At 43.5% G+C, this 15,477-nt stretch overlaps 1 protein-coding gene across 9 annotated transcripts in view; it reads left to right on the top strand.

The window, feature by feature from the left end:
- Nucleotides 1–14,925, top strand: part of LOC133507548 (R3H domain-containing protein 2) — a 46,878-nt gene extending 31,953 nt beyond the window's left edge. For 4 of the 9 annotated variants that reach the window (XM_061832700.1, XM_061832703.1, XM_061832702.1 and 1 more), the window contains 13 exons: nucleotides 1,743–1,978; nucleotides 2,988–3,121; nucleotides 3,397–3,495; nucleotides 3,905–4,195; nucleotides 6,849–6,984; nucleotides 8,047–8,204; nucleotides 8,308–8,447; nucleotides 9,161–9,261; nucleotides 9,641–9,810; nucleotides 9,890–10,028; nucleotides 10,772–10,866; nucleotides 10,960–11,044; nucleotides 13,528–14,925. In XM_061832700.1, coding sequence (XP_061688684.1) covers nucleotides 1,743–1,978; nucleotides 2,988–3,121; nucleotides 3,397–3,495; nucleotides 3,905–4,195; nucleotides 6,849–6,984; nucleotides 8,047–8,204; nucleotides 8,308–8,447; nucleotides 9,161–9,261; nucleotides 9,641–9,810; nucleotides 9,890–10,028; nucleotides 10,772–10,866; nucleotides 10,960–11,044; nucleotides 13,528–13,868 — 2,125 coding nt within the window. In that variant the 3' untranslated portion in view covers nucleotides 13,869–14,925. The remainder of the gene's footprint in view (nucleotides 1–1,742; nucleotides 1,979–2,987; nucleotides 3,122–3,396; nucleotides 3,496–3,904; nucleotides 4,196–6,848; nucleotides 6,985–8,046; nucleotides 8,205–8,307; nucleotides 8,448–9,160; nucleotides 9,262–9,640; nucleotides 9,811–9,889; nucleotides 10,029–10,771; nucleotides 10,867–10,959; nucleotides 11,045–13,527) is intronic. The other 5 variants (XM_061832706.1, XM_061832701.1, XM_061832707.1 and 2 more) reach the window with 3 other exon arrangements.
- Nucleotides 14,926–15,477: the final 552 nt, after the last annotated feature.

The following is a 15,477-nucleotide window of genomic DNA, read 5'->3' as shown; positions in this document are numbered from 1 at the left end:
TGAAGAAAGAAAGAGGGGGGAAAGTGAGAGAAGACTCAAAATAGATCATTAATTACAGCAGATGAGATTTATTTTCAGCTGCTGCTGCACAGGTCCCCACACATGTGTACGTCACTCTTCTAATCAAGGATTCAAACACACTGGCTCTTTTCCCTGCCTTTTTCCGCACCCGCTCCTTATCCTTATCTACATTGGTAATGTCGTAAGTGAAGCCGCACTGGCTTGATGGAGGGCTTTCCCTGAGTGCGGGTTCTTCTTACAGTGTGAATACTGGTTTTCTCGACAGGTGCCCTCATCCAGGGTGACGGCATCAAAACACCAAACCGCAATAGACCAACCAGGCGCCGTATACAGCAAAATAGTGTTATAAACAGTTGTAGTAGTGATCCACAGATCAGATCACAGATGATTATTTTGTATCTCGAGTGTGTGTGTGTGTGTGTGTGTGTCTGGATGTTTGTTTTATATTCAGTGTCTGTGAGTTATGTACATGTATGAAATGACCTGAATGTGCTTTCTTTTCTTGTACAGCGGAACCTCCAAAGTCTCCAAAGTTCGTTCCGTGGTGCATAACAGTTACCAATTGAGATTAATTACACTGTATGGCTGTTTCTTTTTTCCGGGATCGACACACTGTCCCCATTATTTAAAAAAAAAAAAACGTATTCACTGGATGTATTGCATCTATCTTAAGTAACATTTTGAATGTGTTACAAGTATAGGTAGCAGCTAACCAGGATAATATTCATACATTGGAAGCATAACACTTGCTTCCTATTTGGCAATCGTTCTATTTCACAAATCAGTCCGTCTTTTTTTTGTGTGGCCTAAATCATTGATGACCACACACTCATTAAATCGTTTTAAAATGTACAATTGTCGTGTGATTTTCAGTGGGGAATGGAGAGGAAAATTTTAGAAACATCACAAAATAATTCCTCACGGTAACCGTTTAGAGATCAGACAACTAATTTGAACAGAGGAATAAAAGTTAAAAGGCGGCTCGATTATTGGTATGTGCGTACCCTGCTTGACCGTGGAAACCAAAATGTAACACATAACGGCGCTTATCATGACTTAACTTAACAGACACTTTTCCTCAATCATCCACAAACAGTCGCTATGAATTTTGAGGAATTTTCTCCCAAACAAGTTTTTTACGAACTGAAACGCGTCGGATTTGAAGGTTCCACTGTATCCAGTATGACAACTTCGCCATTATTTGTCTGCATAATGTTCACTTCATTACGTGGTTATTTCTTCCTGTCTTGGATTGTTTGTGCAAGTGTCATCTCATCCTGTATCACTGTCAAAGAGTGTGTGTGGTATTTGTCAGAAGCGTCTTATTTTTTTTTTTTTTTTTTGCTCTCCATCTGCATGTGTTCTCCCCCCCCCCCCATTTGTTTTGTTTGTGTGTGTCGGTGGGTGGTTGGTTTGCGTGCGCGTGGCACAGAGAGATTGTCTTTGAATGTCTTTTCAAATTCAAATTCTCGTCAAGTGGCTCATTGCCTGATTTTGTATTTTGCATCTCTATTTAGAATCCTCACCCCTAATACTCATACGGTCACATCGTTGATGTACTTGTTTACGATTTGACTGGGCCTCTGTGGTCTTTGTCGTTTGTTTATCTTCAACTCCGACTTCAACTCTGTTTACGTCTTCCTCATTCCCGCCTCCGCGTTTACACCTATTTTAATCATGTTTTTGTTTCATCCCAATCCCTCTCCTGCTTCTCCTCTCAGAGGGAACCGCGATAGCTCCAGCCGGGCGTCCAGCAGCCGTCAGAGCAGCACGGACAGTGACATGAAATGCTTGGACCCGCGACCCTGGAGCAGTACCGACTCTGACAGCTCCAACCGCACGCTGCGGCCTCCCGTCACCAAGGCCAGCAGCTTCTCTGGCATCTCCATCCTGACCCGCGGCGACAGCCTCGGCAGCAACAAAGGCTCACAGGGAAGCTGCAAAGGTTCTCGCTCCTGTAAGTACAGAACTGGGAGACTTTTAGGCACAACTCTTAAGCTCACGAAAGCTTCTCTTCTTTAAGCATCTGAACATTAAGAAAAGGGCCAATTTGAGTTGTTATTCTGTTCAAAGCTCCCAATAAAAAATGATGAATAACCAAAATTTAGGGAAAATTATAAAGTAAGGTTCTGGTGACTGTTAGTGTTCTCCCAAAAAAAAAAAACATTTTGTGGAGATTGGACATTTTGTGCCTCAGACCCTAACCAAAGGTCAAGTTTGTAAGCGGACACACTGCAGCTAAGCTTCTGTATGGCCAGAAAAAAAAACTGAGAACATATCCAAGTTTAAGTGGAATTTAAACAACCTCTCCTGGACTCTGACAAATGCCATTATTAGTGCTTTATATCATAATTTAAACAGAACTGTTTTTGTTGCGCTCGTCTACATTTTTCATTTCCTGAAAAGAAGACAAATGTTGTTGCACTTCCCTGAAAAGAAGAGGTTTAAGATAATGTTTCTGGTTGGAATTTATTCAGACGGTTTCTGTTTAACGTAAAAGCGAGGCAGTTTGGTTTGCATGTTTTTTCCTTACTATGACAAATGTGAACTGAACCATGAACTTAAAGCCATGGTACTTACCAAACTAGAATTTTAGGTGTGGCGGTCCACTCCTATCGATTATATACTGACGTGGTTTCGCAGGAATAATCAACCCCTTGAGGGCAAGTAAATCTATGATGTGGCCTACCGTTGCCACTCCCGGCTTAAGGGAAAGGACGTACATTTAGAGCAGTGTGGTGCAATGCTCATAATCCTTATAGGTTTTATTTTAGCATTGCAGCCACTCGAGTTTGTTAGTCCCGTAGTGGTCTAAGAAATTTACATTCAAAATACAAAATTGATATGATCATATTTCAAAATTACATGCTAACAATTGTAGAAAGAAATTTGACGATTGTATAGATGATACTTTTTTTTTTTTTTTGCATTACTGGTCAGTCCTAAAGTGTCTCTCCCACCCGTAGCTTCCCAGTCCAGCCGTAGCCTGCTCCAGTGTCCGACGCAGCCGCCCCAGCCACCGCAGCCCCAGGTCCTGCCTCAGACCGCCCTGCTGCCGACCCCGCAGCAACACCCCATGGGCAACCACATCATTGCTCAGGTGAGAATCGGCACAAATCAGTACAGTTTTTATTTTACAGAAGGTCTCCTTAGAATTCATTTGTATTATAAAAAGGTTGTGATATTTTAAGAATTTTCATCGTTGGTTAATGTTTTCCCATTAACAATCCATCTGATCATTAACAGCTTTTTCTCCCGTCATCTTACCCACATCTTTTCTATTGTCTTCATGTATTTTTATTTCCTACTGTCTTCTGCCTGCTTCTGACACCTTTCCTCTCGCTGTGGTCTCCCTTTCTCTTTTGTTGTGTGTAGCCAGTAGCATCTCTGCAGCCCTCTCAGCCTGTCTCCTACTCCAGCCCCTCCTGCCCCCAGGTTCTCCTGCCAGTTTCTCCTCCCCAGCAGTACACAATGGTACTGGCCCAATTTGTGGCGTCATTACTTTTGCTGTTGTTTGACTAAACAATTCAGAGAGTAATTAACCAATGATGTTCTCATCTACACACGGACACCATCACTTCTCATTGAAATAATACTGGTATTAATTTTAATTACCTTGGCTGCACAAAGAAATTTCAATGCTACCATTTAAAGGTTACCTGCTCATTGTTAAATAGATGAAATGATACTGTGTGCTGAGTGAATAGTTAATTATATTCAAAGGTAGTGTTTCTATTTTCAAATGTGTTGCTGAATTGTCATAGACAATACATTTGGGAATACCTATTTGAGACAACCCCACCCCACCCCGTGTCTGCTGGCCTCACTCAAACATATTAGAAAGACCTTTTATTGATTTTAATCTTGAACCCCCAACACGCAGGGAGAAGAACTGGCACCGCAGTTCACCCAAATGACGCTGAGCCGCCAGGGCTCCAGCGAGAACTCTGAGCCTCCCCCCTTGTACCAGGCTCCTCCGGCTGTCCTCTCCCAGCACCCACCTCCTCAGACCAGCTACATCATGGCGACCACCAATCAGCCCATTCCTCCTCCCTCGGGCTACCAGCCTGCCGCAGGGCATCCCCACCCTCCGCCGCCGCCGCCGCCTCCATCGCAGGCCGTCTTGCAGGCGCCACCCCCGCAGGGCTACATGCAGCCACCTCCGCCCCAGCAGGTAATTCATTCATCATACAGAGGACTTAAGGCTGTTCGACTTGCGGCTGAAATCAAATCGGGACGAACCTAAAATTCAATTTACAGGTGAATTTATTCATATGATTTCCTCTAAACTTTTGATTGTGTACGTCTATCTTCATTACTTTCTCCAGCAAGGAGCTGAATGGTAAAATTTACAACAGGTGTTTGAGCCATGAATTGTCTGATAAATCTTCAAGGACCTCAATGCCTTCCTGCAGCTCTCCCAGTCACTCTGTCTCTGATGCAACTAGCTGAGCACTCTCTAAGCTGAGTGGCCACTTCCATCTGAGAACATCCCATTCAAAGCCTAAAATTGGGGAGGTATTTTTAATCAATGGGTTCTTTGGAACAGCCCCGTGATACATTTACCCTCAACGGCTTTGTGTACGTAGTCATGAAGATATTGCTGTTCTTTAAATTGCTGCTCAGAGTTTTGGGGAATGTTTTCTAAAAGATGGGATGTATGTGATAGTTCAGCATGACATGTAGAGTGATGCAGTTTTTCTGAACTTGAAAGCACCAAACTGTATTACGGTCACGTTAGGGAATGGGTGGTGCAAAGACCCCACCGAAACATTAAAAAGTTGGGAATAGGGGTCAAAAGTTATAACTGTAAATGTTATCGTGGATATTAGCATCATGCTAAAATTGAACCCCCAATTTCAAATATCTCATCTGAGATGAGGCTATGCCCAACCCCCAACCTTTCCTGAATTTATTGAAAATTTCAGTCGTGTAGCTCTAGGTTTTAAAGGCGGGGAGAGGAAGAAAGTAAACAAAAAATGACAGGACAGTAGCTGTAACAAAAATGAACAAAAACATTACAGATATGCATTCTACAATGTCACATTGGATTTGAGATTTTTACAAGACAATAATGCTATACTCTACGAGGGAACAACAGGACAATGTAGCATTTGGACAGGACAGAGATAGGAGGGGAAGAGAACAGGAGGACCCGGCTGTGCAGTTGGATATTCGTGGGAGTATCGTAGTAAATTCTAAATATTTATAGAAACGGAGTGCAAGTGAAGGAATATCCCAAGAAATTCGCAAGGTCTTAAGAGTTGTTTAAAGCAAATGGGAAGTAGCCCCATACCAAGGAAATGAGTCCCAGGGGTGTGTGTCTCTGGACACAAGGAAGTGAATAGATACACTCTCGTATCCACACTAAAAGTCAGTGATGTCCTTGGTTTGTACTGTCCCAGCATAACGGGGGCTCGGAACCTCTACCATCTCAGCCGAGAGGCCCAGGTTCCCAACAGAGAATGGCCTAGCCTAGGGGGCACCACCCTCACCAGGGGATCCAGAGCAGTCCACCAGCCCCACCAAAGTGACCTATACTGGTCACCCGAAGGAGAATGCAGGGACTGCTTATGGATGTTGTAAGAATGGCAACAAGGTTCATTCCATCTTCTGCCACACAGTGGAACAACATTGATTTATTCTGTCACTGGCACAGACAGACAAACAAAGAGGCATTGTTTTGTTGTAAATAAATAATTTGTCTGACCATGTTAGTGTGAAGTTGGCTATTTTCACACCACACACCTTTTCATCTCTCTGGAAACTCTGTGATGCAGCGACAGTGATATGCAAACCACTGCCCGAGATATAGTCTTATGGTTTGGAATATCATTATAATATCAGTCAGTCCCATTCATCCCAATGCAGAAGCAGTGGGGATGACTTCTATCGCTAGCCTTCATCCACACTCTTTTCTCACCCATTTGTGCCTTTTTTCCCCCAGCTCCAACCCATAAAGTTGTAAATGCGCTCTATTCGAAGCAAGTCATCTAAACTGGCCATTAAACGGGTGGCAGCCGGCGTAATGGGAAGCGTCAGTTAATTCGGGAGCGCAAGGCTTTTTTAGTTGATTCTTAATAGTTACGCTAAGTCATTGCGAAGCATTAGCAGTTGTGTGACATCCCGGTGAAAAGCAATCCGGTGTCTGTATTTTCCCAAGGCTTAGTACAAGTGCACCATCTACCATACATACACAAATGGCAGTTCCGATCTCCTTACCGCCGGCGTTGCCTTCTGTTGTTCAGCGTGTGGGCAGTCCCCAGCGTAACACGAGTGGAGATATTGGCAGGTGCATCGTCAGAAAAGGCTGAATGTTTGCGCGCAGGAAGAACAAAATCAATCCTCTTTCACATTTGCTTTCCCCTCTGCCTTCCTGCTGGATGTCTCATTTTGAAATTGTATATGCCACTTTTAGCCTCGTTGTATAAGACACGACTGCTTCAATCCTATTGATTTTTATGCTGCAAAGTTTCCTTTGTCTCTGTTCTGTTTCCATACTGAATAGAATGATAAAGGTAAAACTGCGCATGGTCAGCGCAATCCTTAAAGCGACGGCGGTGATGCACCCATCCAGTACAGTGGACCTTTTCACCACAGTTTGTTCTAGACTTATAGAACTTGAATGGACCTTCTCCCCTCAGTGCTGCTTTTTACAGGGAGCCTTCAGTTTACGACATACGTCTTTTTGAGCATACTTTTGTCATCTCTCAAAAGTGTTGAACCTCTTGTTTTTTCCCATATCCGTATATCAGATACATACCATACATATCTCGTGTATGACTGCATAGTAACTGTATTTGTTCATCTTATTTTGTTGTCTTCAGATACAAGTTTCATACTACCCCCCTGGTCAATATCCAAGTACAGGCCAGCAGTACCGTGTGGCTCAGCCCATTTCCCACCAGGTGTCTTACCCCGCTCAACGCACGCAGCCCATGCCTCAGCCCGCACAACAGTCAGGTCTGTACTTTTCATTTATTCAACTGCTCATATACACAAAACTTGCAATCAAAAGAAAGAACATTTGCTCGCGTATACTTTTCCGTTAACTGGGGCAACCTGTGCCCTTAATCAAGATCCCAACCGATCATTTATTATTTTTTTTTTGCAGAGATAGCTTGTGTGTCGGATAGATACTATTGACAAGCACACTGGACTCTGGTTCCCACTGAACGTTTGCCAGATCCACATGGCTCTCGGTCAGTGCGACCTTGATCCACGGAGATTGTCTTGTTTATGATTTGACTGAGAAAAATGGGACACTGGGCTTCCATTTCCTCATCTTTAAAGGTGTGATTCTTCAAATGTAGCTTGAGGGCCACACAACACATCCTTTTCTTAGCATTTTGGAGACATACCACACGACGAGGAAAAAAATCAAGTATGTGCTCACTCCTCTCTCATACTGTGCGGTGTACTTGGTTTGACTAACATGGTACACCACACACATTCATATCTTTTTGACAGTGATGAGTCTCGTCCTCCAAACTAGCAGCATGTGGCCACAAGGCACTCAGCTTGAAAGAAAATACAAAGACGACTAGTTTGAGAAGAAGAAATAAAAAAAACGTAACTGTTAACATTGCAATTGCAACCTCTTCTCGACGTTTTTATTATGAATGAAGTTGAAGATACATTATACGAACTCTCACCCCTACCATTTGTTTCTCTATTTGTTTCTAGCAGTAGCATCAGATTAATGGGCCATTGTTCTGTTTACATCACAGCCAGGGTGCACATAGCTCAGCCCAACTGGGTTGACCACGCACTTTCGGATTTGCCATTGGAAATATTGAACAGGTTTAACATTTATGATTACTAGCCCAGACCGTCTTCGTAAGCAGATAGGGGATGGAAAATGACACTAAGATAATGTACCCCACACCACAGTATATTCATTTAGACGAAGACGAAAAGTCTTTGATGGAGAGGAAAGAAAAACGCTTAAATTGGAGGTATCGGTATTTTTCCATTGAGAAAAGACGTCTCATTTTCCCCTCTTTTTCTGTCTTCTGTCACCAGCTCTACAGACCATAATGCCCAGCCAGCAGCCCAGCTACCAGGGCATGATGGGGGTGCAGCAGCCGCAAAACCCTGCTCTGCTCAACTCCCAGAGAGCTGGCATCGGAGGACAAATGCAAAGTATAATGGTGCAGTATCCACAGATGTCATCCTATCAGGTACGACATGGCTTCAAATGCATATTGTCCACGAAAGCAAGAGTCATAAAATGACAACAAATCCACTGAAGCTTGTTTTATTCGATCCTGATGTGTCTTGAAGGTCCCAGTGGCAAACGAAAGTCAGCAGGTGGTGCAGCAGCAGTACCAGCAGCAGGTGATGGTGCCGGTCAGCCAGTCGGTCCAGGGTCCCATGCCTGTTTACTACAGTGTTATCACACCCACACAGCAGAACAGCACAAGGTACAAATTCACATGTGTATCTGTAAAGGTAGCAAGGCATTAAGAAAAATGCAGGGTAGATTTTGTGCATAACTGAACCAAAGGAACTAATGCGCACGTTGCCCCCTGCTGAGCAAAAAGACAATTCAAACACATTTCTGTCATTTCAAAAATATTCCATTTAGTTATCCCATTACCAAATCCTCTGCATTAAATTATGCCCTTAATGAGAGGGTAAAAAATGGTAATCTAGTTTTAATTACAAAATCATAAAGCGAAGGCTGCTTTTCCTCTTTTTTATTGTTTTCCCTGAAATACTCTGAGAGGTTCTCTAGAACGGTCCTAAAAAAAAATTCATCACAATCTTTTATGTTGTTTGGATTTGTGCTCCCAATGTAATCATTTTATCTACTGCACTTCAGACTCATGGCAAATACCAATGTATCTACATCGGTAGATCTGGAAATATGTGGAAACGGTCTTTATATTTTTGGGCTGATGTACACTATTGGAAATAAAACAATCAAGTAATTGGTATGTTGACTTTCAACATTAATTAAAGACTTGACTTAATTTCGCTATTTGGAATTTTAGTTATTTTGTGCGAGCATTTTCTGGGGCTCCAAATGTCATAATTGTAAATGAGGCCATCTTTTCTAATACTTTGGTGAAAGACGTTGTTTGAAATAGTTTGGATGCAAGCATTTTCGGTGTCTTTGTTCCTTTGTTCGCAGCCCATCTGTAGGCTACCTGCAGCCCCCCAGCTCTGAACAGTATCAAATCGCAGCATCTCCGTCTCCCTGCAACCCTCAACAGTTACAGCAGCAATATTCAGGTGAGACCCCAAACATCCTGACAAGTGACAATTTCCCTTTAAGGAAAACGTTCTGGACGTCTCAACCAATTTGTCCATTTTTTTAGCTATCAGTGTGCGTGTGTTGTCAAGGTTTACATAAAACCCAGGTGAAGGTTTACTTGGGGAAAGTTCAGACAGGGAGAAAGAGGGTCCACTGTTTTAGAACTCGATAGCATTTAAAGACTTTATGGAAAACTTTAAAAAAAAAAAAAAGTCCTTGCACATTTATTTGGCCATGAATGAATATGGATTAAAATAATAACATGGACTTAACTAGATGTGTCCTTGTTCATGCTTTTTTGTGTTTTAACAATATTTGATATGTATGTGTGTGATAATTGTTCATGTTTGTCATCAGGCGTCCCGCCTCCTGGTCCCGGAGTCATGGTAATGCAGCTCAGCGTCCCTAATGGACCTCAGACTTCCCAAAATCCTCCACTGGTCCAGTGGAATCCGTGCAAGTACTACAGCATCGAGCAGAGGCCCAGTAAGCCGGGAGAGCTCTACAAAGCTGACAACACTCCACAGGTAGACGTGTTCCGGGATTTCAAAAGTCGCTCTCTCAACACAGTCGTTCTCACGTTGTGTCCGTTCGCCTGCCCGGAAGCAGGCCAACACCCAGCTGACGAGTCCGCTGGCCTCCCCGACTCAGTCTCCCACCCCGTCTCCCTCCGGCAGTGTCTGTCCTGGCCTGGGACCATTACCCCTCATTCCCCAGTTTCCACGGCCGGCGGGGGCAGCTCCAGGTGAACAAGAAGCGTTCATTTGCGACCAAATGTGGCATTTATACAAGAAAAAAAGGAACTCTACGTAAATGGAACTGGACTTGTAAAATATACACACTGAGGGTTTAATGATCAGCACTGCAATAACATGAAGATTACACATACTTGTGGATCCTTTTCACAATTTTAAACTGTTTCTAGCTCTCTTAATAAACGGTTCTACTGTCTTTCCCCTGTCCAAGACGTAAGTAGGTATAAAAGTAGAGAATTAAAGCACACTTCATTTACATGAGTTGTGAGTTGTGGTAGTTGTCTAACTTGTTTAAATGATGAAGACACTGATGTTTCAATTTTCCCCACCCCCCATTTTGCTGTAAAATAATGCCAGAGCCAAGAGGCTGTCCTTTCACCCTCTTGGGTCACATGACTGGCATGGTGCCTCTTTAAACATACTGTACACGGCACACGTGTTGCCTTATCTGCGCTTGGACCTATATTTACTCATGTATACTGCTGGCAATAGTCTCACTTTTTTGGATTGGCTCCATGATCATTTTAATTTCACAGAGGCAAACGTCATGATAATGAATATTTTAACATCCCTCATAAGATTTCGGTCAACGTGAAAATGATGATCATTTCAATCATTAAAATCACACCGTTCTTGAATTGGCTCTTCGTGTGTGCAAGTGCGTGAAATGAAGTGTCTCGTGAATGCTTTTTGTGTACCGAGCCTTGAACGTTGACACTTACCATTTGTTCAGGTGATGGACGCTACTCTCTATTGGGACAGCCCCTCCAGTACAGCCTGTGCCCTCCTCAGCTCATGCATGGCCAGTCGTCGTACAACTCCCATCAAGTCAGCCTGGGCTTATTTTGTCTCCACGTTGTGTTTGGCGCCACCTGGCGTCATAACTTGCAATCCCGCAATTCCTTCTTTTGCTGTGCACAGGGCCAAGGCGTCATGAAACACAGCGCGCGAGGGAAGAAGCAAACGCTCAAATCTGCATCCACGGATCTCGGCACCACAGATGTTGGTGAGTTTGTATGTCAGAGGGGTAATGTGGCAAAATCGTTTATTCAACACCAGGTTTGCAAAGTGATTTAGTGGCTTTTGGACTGGATTTACACTGCAGGCCCAAGTGCGGACTTCCTATTAAGTGCTTATCCGTTTTTTTGGGTGGGTTCTGTCTTTCTCCAGGGACCGTCCAAGTGACACACATCCAGTATAACTGTTTGCATTCAACGAACCCATAAAACAACCCCCATATGCCCAAACAAAAAATAAATACCATAAATTTGAAAGTTGGATTCCACAGTATGGTGAAGACAATAATTTTGCCTTGGCACCCACACAAGCCATTTTTAAATCTTAAAAGCTGATCTGATGGACCCTTAGATTGTATTCCACCACTGATCTAGAGTCAAGTCCTCTGACACAGAGAGATTTCCAGATCAAATGTGATTTAATATTTTTTTTAATAGGAAAAATCCTGAAATTAAAAAAGTAGACTGGAAAAAATCCTGAGGAGATGTTGTGAAAGCAGAATTTATACTTTACCGGAGAGGTGAGTTCTCAAATTTAGGTAACTGCTGGTGTTGTTAGCCTTTTTGTATTCGGTCATTCCTGTTTGTTTTTATCTACGGCCGCTTCTTTGTTCCTCAGTCAGATCGTTTTTGATCGGCTACTTTTCATTTGATGTCACAATTTGGGGAGGTAGGACTCAGGAGTTACAGTATTTTCCACACTATAAGGCTCACCCTCAATGAATGGCCTATTTTCAAACTTTTTTCATATATAAGGCGCATAGAATAGACGCTACAGTAGAGGCTGGGGTTACGTTATGCATCCATCAGATGGAGCTGCACGAAAGGCTCAATATTGATCCATATATAGGGCGCACCGTCGGCTTTTGAGAAAATTAGAGGCTTTTAGGTGTGTCTAATAGTGCAGAAAATACGGTAGTCATCTTTCCCCACACACATGAAGATTTTTGGTATTTAGCTTGTTAAATATTTAAAATTGTGTGCCCCAACCAGTTTCAAACTCTCTCATCGAGACAAATCCGCTCTCAACACAGCTCAGATTTATGGATAATCTTACAGGTTGTTTTATGAGCGACGAGGTAGTCTGATGTTAATTGTCCTTGGTTGGGAAAGAGCAAAATTGAAGCAAAATTTTCCAGATTAGCTTTGTCTGTACCTTCAATGTTTCCCTCAAGCAGATCGGGGAAGAAAAATAACTCAAATTCCTCTACTTCACATGATAATGAACCTTTCCGACTGGCGATGTTAAGCTCCGCCCCCCCTTTGCTACATTTGCCATGTCCTGCAAGCTTCCAAAATGGCGACTGAACAGAACAGGTTTGAAGTCGATTCTGTAACACTGATTCCAGATATTGCGGTATGTTTTTTGCCAAATGCGTCAGACTTGTCCAAGAGAGTTCAACAGAGAGGTCACAACTATTTCACACAAGGATCTGTACACGGAATTAAGATATTGGATGTAGCAGGACGCAATGTCAAGAGTTAAAGCGAAACGTTGGCGATCGATGGGGGGGGGGGTGGAGTAATGACGCCTCACAAACTTCATATTGAAATCCAACAGGATAAAATAGTGGAATTCGTACTGCGCATGTAAAGCAGGGTGATTACTTTTTACTTGGAAAGATCACGAGTACTATCATTATAGTCTTTAGAAGCGAGTTAGGTTCGATTTTCTACAGTTAAACGATGGTGATTAACTCAGTCAGTATCGTAGTCAGCAGATGAAAAAGTTTGACTTGGCATGTAATGGACCGCAGTGCTCGGTCTTAAAAGGTTTGATGTGATACAAATGGGTAAATAGACATTTCTCTTGCATGACATGGCGGATTTACGTATCACTAACCCGACTTTGGCATAAAACATGACACACTTCATTCACCAGATCAGTGATACACGAACAAAGTGAAAGTTGTTCTGCTGCAATGTATAAAGCACTGATAATAATTCAATCAAACTCAGAATAGATAATTCTCCCTCCCTTACAGCCTTGTGTTTGTTGATATTGTTCACATTTAGTTGTACGTGCGGTCTTTCGCGATCCTTAATCCATCGTAGACACTTCGCCAACTGTGTTTTAGGCTTTGGAAAATGAATCAAGCGGGCCCGTTGTAAGCTAGCAGGATATTTTTCATCAGAATTGCACACTCCCCAAGCGCATCTGCGAACCATTCTCTTCGTAATGTTAACTTTTCCAAGCGCACGCTACTGACAACCAGCATTGCTAGTGGGACAATATGGCGAGAGGGGCGTGTCAAGACAATGCGGCTATCTGATTGGCTATTATTGTACGAGTGATTGACAGGTCGGAAAGGTCCATTACGCAATCTTTAAGAGACATAGAAAAATCAGGCCTGAACTGAATGCTCAAATTCAGCCGTTGTCAGTTATGAGAAAGTCCTGAGGTGTTTGTGAGCAGTGAAGTCCATTTAGTCCTCGCTGGTCTTGAACCCTCGTCCATCTGCTCGCGTTTCAGTGGTGAGTCGCGTGCTGGAAGTAACGGACCTGCCCGAAGGGATTTCGCGTCCAGACGCCGAAAAGCTCTTCAACCAGCTGTCGCTGTGCGGAGCCAAGATCCAGTGGCTGAAGGAGCCTCAGGGAGGCCGGGGAGGCTGCGGACCCGCCGGGGCCTCGGCCGTGGCGGGCGGCGGCGGCGACCCGGCCCACCTGTACACGGTGGTGGCCGTGTTCCCCAGCACCATGGCCGCCCAGAGTGCTTCCTTCAAACTGAACAACAGCGCGGCCGGCCTCTTCAAACTGAGGGCCGCCAAAAAGAACTACGACCTGCGCGTGCTGGAGAGAGCCAGCTCACAGTGAGAGGACGGCGGACGCTTGGCGCGGCGGAGGACTGAGGTGGGTCGGGGCGAGGGACTCCTTCTTGGTGTACAATTACAAAAAAAAAAAAAAAAAAAGATAAACGTGTCAAATGTATAAAAAGGGAAGGTGTGAATCTTGAGGTGGTCGGTGTTTGCTTTCAAGTTTGATTTAGTCGTTGGTTTTTATTCCTCGGTTTTTGTATTTATATTAGCCGAAAGAGCACATGGGACGACGCGAGCATGTGTTTCACCCATGAAATTTGTGCTGCCGTCATCCGAATAATGCAATGTCACACACACACAACACAACACAACAACTAGGTCACGTAGCACACGAGAGGAAAACACACACTGGAGAGTCGAGACCTCAGTCAAAAAAACCTCTTCGTCCGCACCCTTCTTTGCGTCCTTCTTCCAGCGCTTTTCACGCCATCAATCATCTCCTGCCACCTCGCCGATCTACACACACACACACACACTCTATCTCTCCGTCTCTCGAGTCCATCTGGCCACGTTCTCATGCTGCTCCGCACCGTTTTCTCTTTCTGTCACTCGCTCTTCTCTCGCATTCTGTTTGCCTTACTGCTGTCGTGGGGTTCTGTATTGCGCTCTTCTTTTTCGGGGGGAGGGAGAGGGTTCAATATATTTATATAAGTGATGTAAGGAATAAAGAAATCTATATATTCAGTGATTTTTTTTTTTTTTTTTTTTTTTTGCTTTCTTCCTTCCCCGAGTGAACAATTTTTGGCCTTTTTGTTCTCCTTTTCCTCCCTCCTTCCCTATTCATCCCCCGCTCCTATTCCCCACATAGCACCTCTTTACTGTCCTCTCCTGCAATGCCCGAATGCCCCCCCCATCACCCACATTGTTTGCGTTTTTTTTTTTTGTTTGTTTTTGTTGTTGTTGTTGACAGCTGTGCAGAAAGTATCAGAAAATGTAGTTGAAGTGCACAATGATTGCATATGTCTACTGTAAATTTTATTTAATCTGTTCTTTTTTTTTTTGTTTGTTTTTAAAAATATAAAAGGTGAAAATTCAAAGAAGAGCTGCCTGGTGTGGTTTTATTACGCCTTTCGCGCTTGCCACCATGCGGAGACGCACGAGCCTTTGACGTCGCTTTTATGTAAGTCGGGTCCTCCCCGGATCGGTCGCCAGTCAAACGGGGACACGTCCATCAATCGTTGCAAAATAGTTTTTGACTGAGTGCTTTCCATTCGTTTTCATTTTAAAACTGCTGTCACAGAATATTTGGCGTCTCTCCAACCTTTACACAATACCTGCAAAATGGGATATTGCTGATATTGTGTCTCGTGATGTTAACAGGGATGAGAATTTTGCGCTGATTCTCAGAATTCCGAGTTCTTTCAGCTGAAAATGTCATTTTAGTCTAATGTGTAAATCTGTTGAGAAAATTGTGTGGTGGGGAGGGGGGGGGGGTGTTAGAGCAACGCTCCCAACGCTCGTCGTGAAATTAGTCACAGCTGTGATAGCGGAAAACGGCGTTGCTATCTGTTTGCATTAAATTTGGTGTTTATAATCATGATAACGTTCCGATTTCCGGGAGCGTTTTGACGGTATTTCGTCGGTATTTTCACCCTGATGTTAACATT

This window comes from Syngnathoides biaculeatus, chromosome 10 (genome assembly GCF_019802595.1).
Source record: "Syngnathoides biaculeatus isolate LvHL_M chromosome 10, ASM1980259v1, whole genome shotgun sequence".
In the NCBI taxonomy this organism is placed as follows: domain Eukaryota; kingdom Metazoa; phylum Chordata; class Actinopteri; order Syngnathiformes; family Syngnathidae; genus Syngnathoides; species Syngnathoides biaculeatus.
Note: the sequence above shows the minus strand (reverse complement) of the source record. Positions and strands in the feature narration are given on the sequence as shown.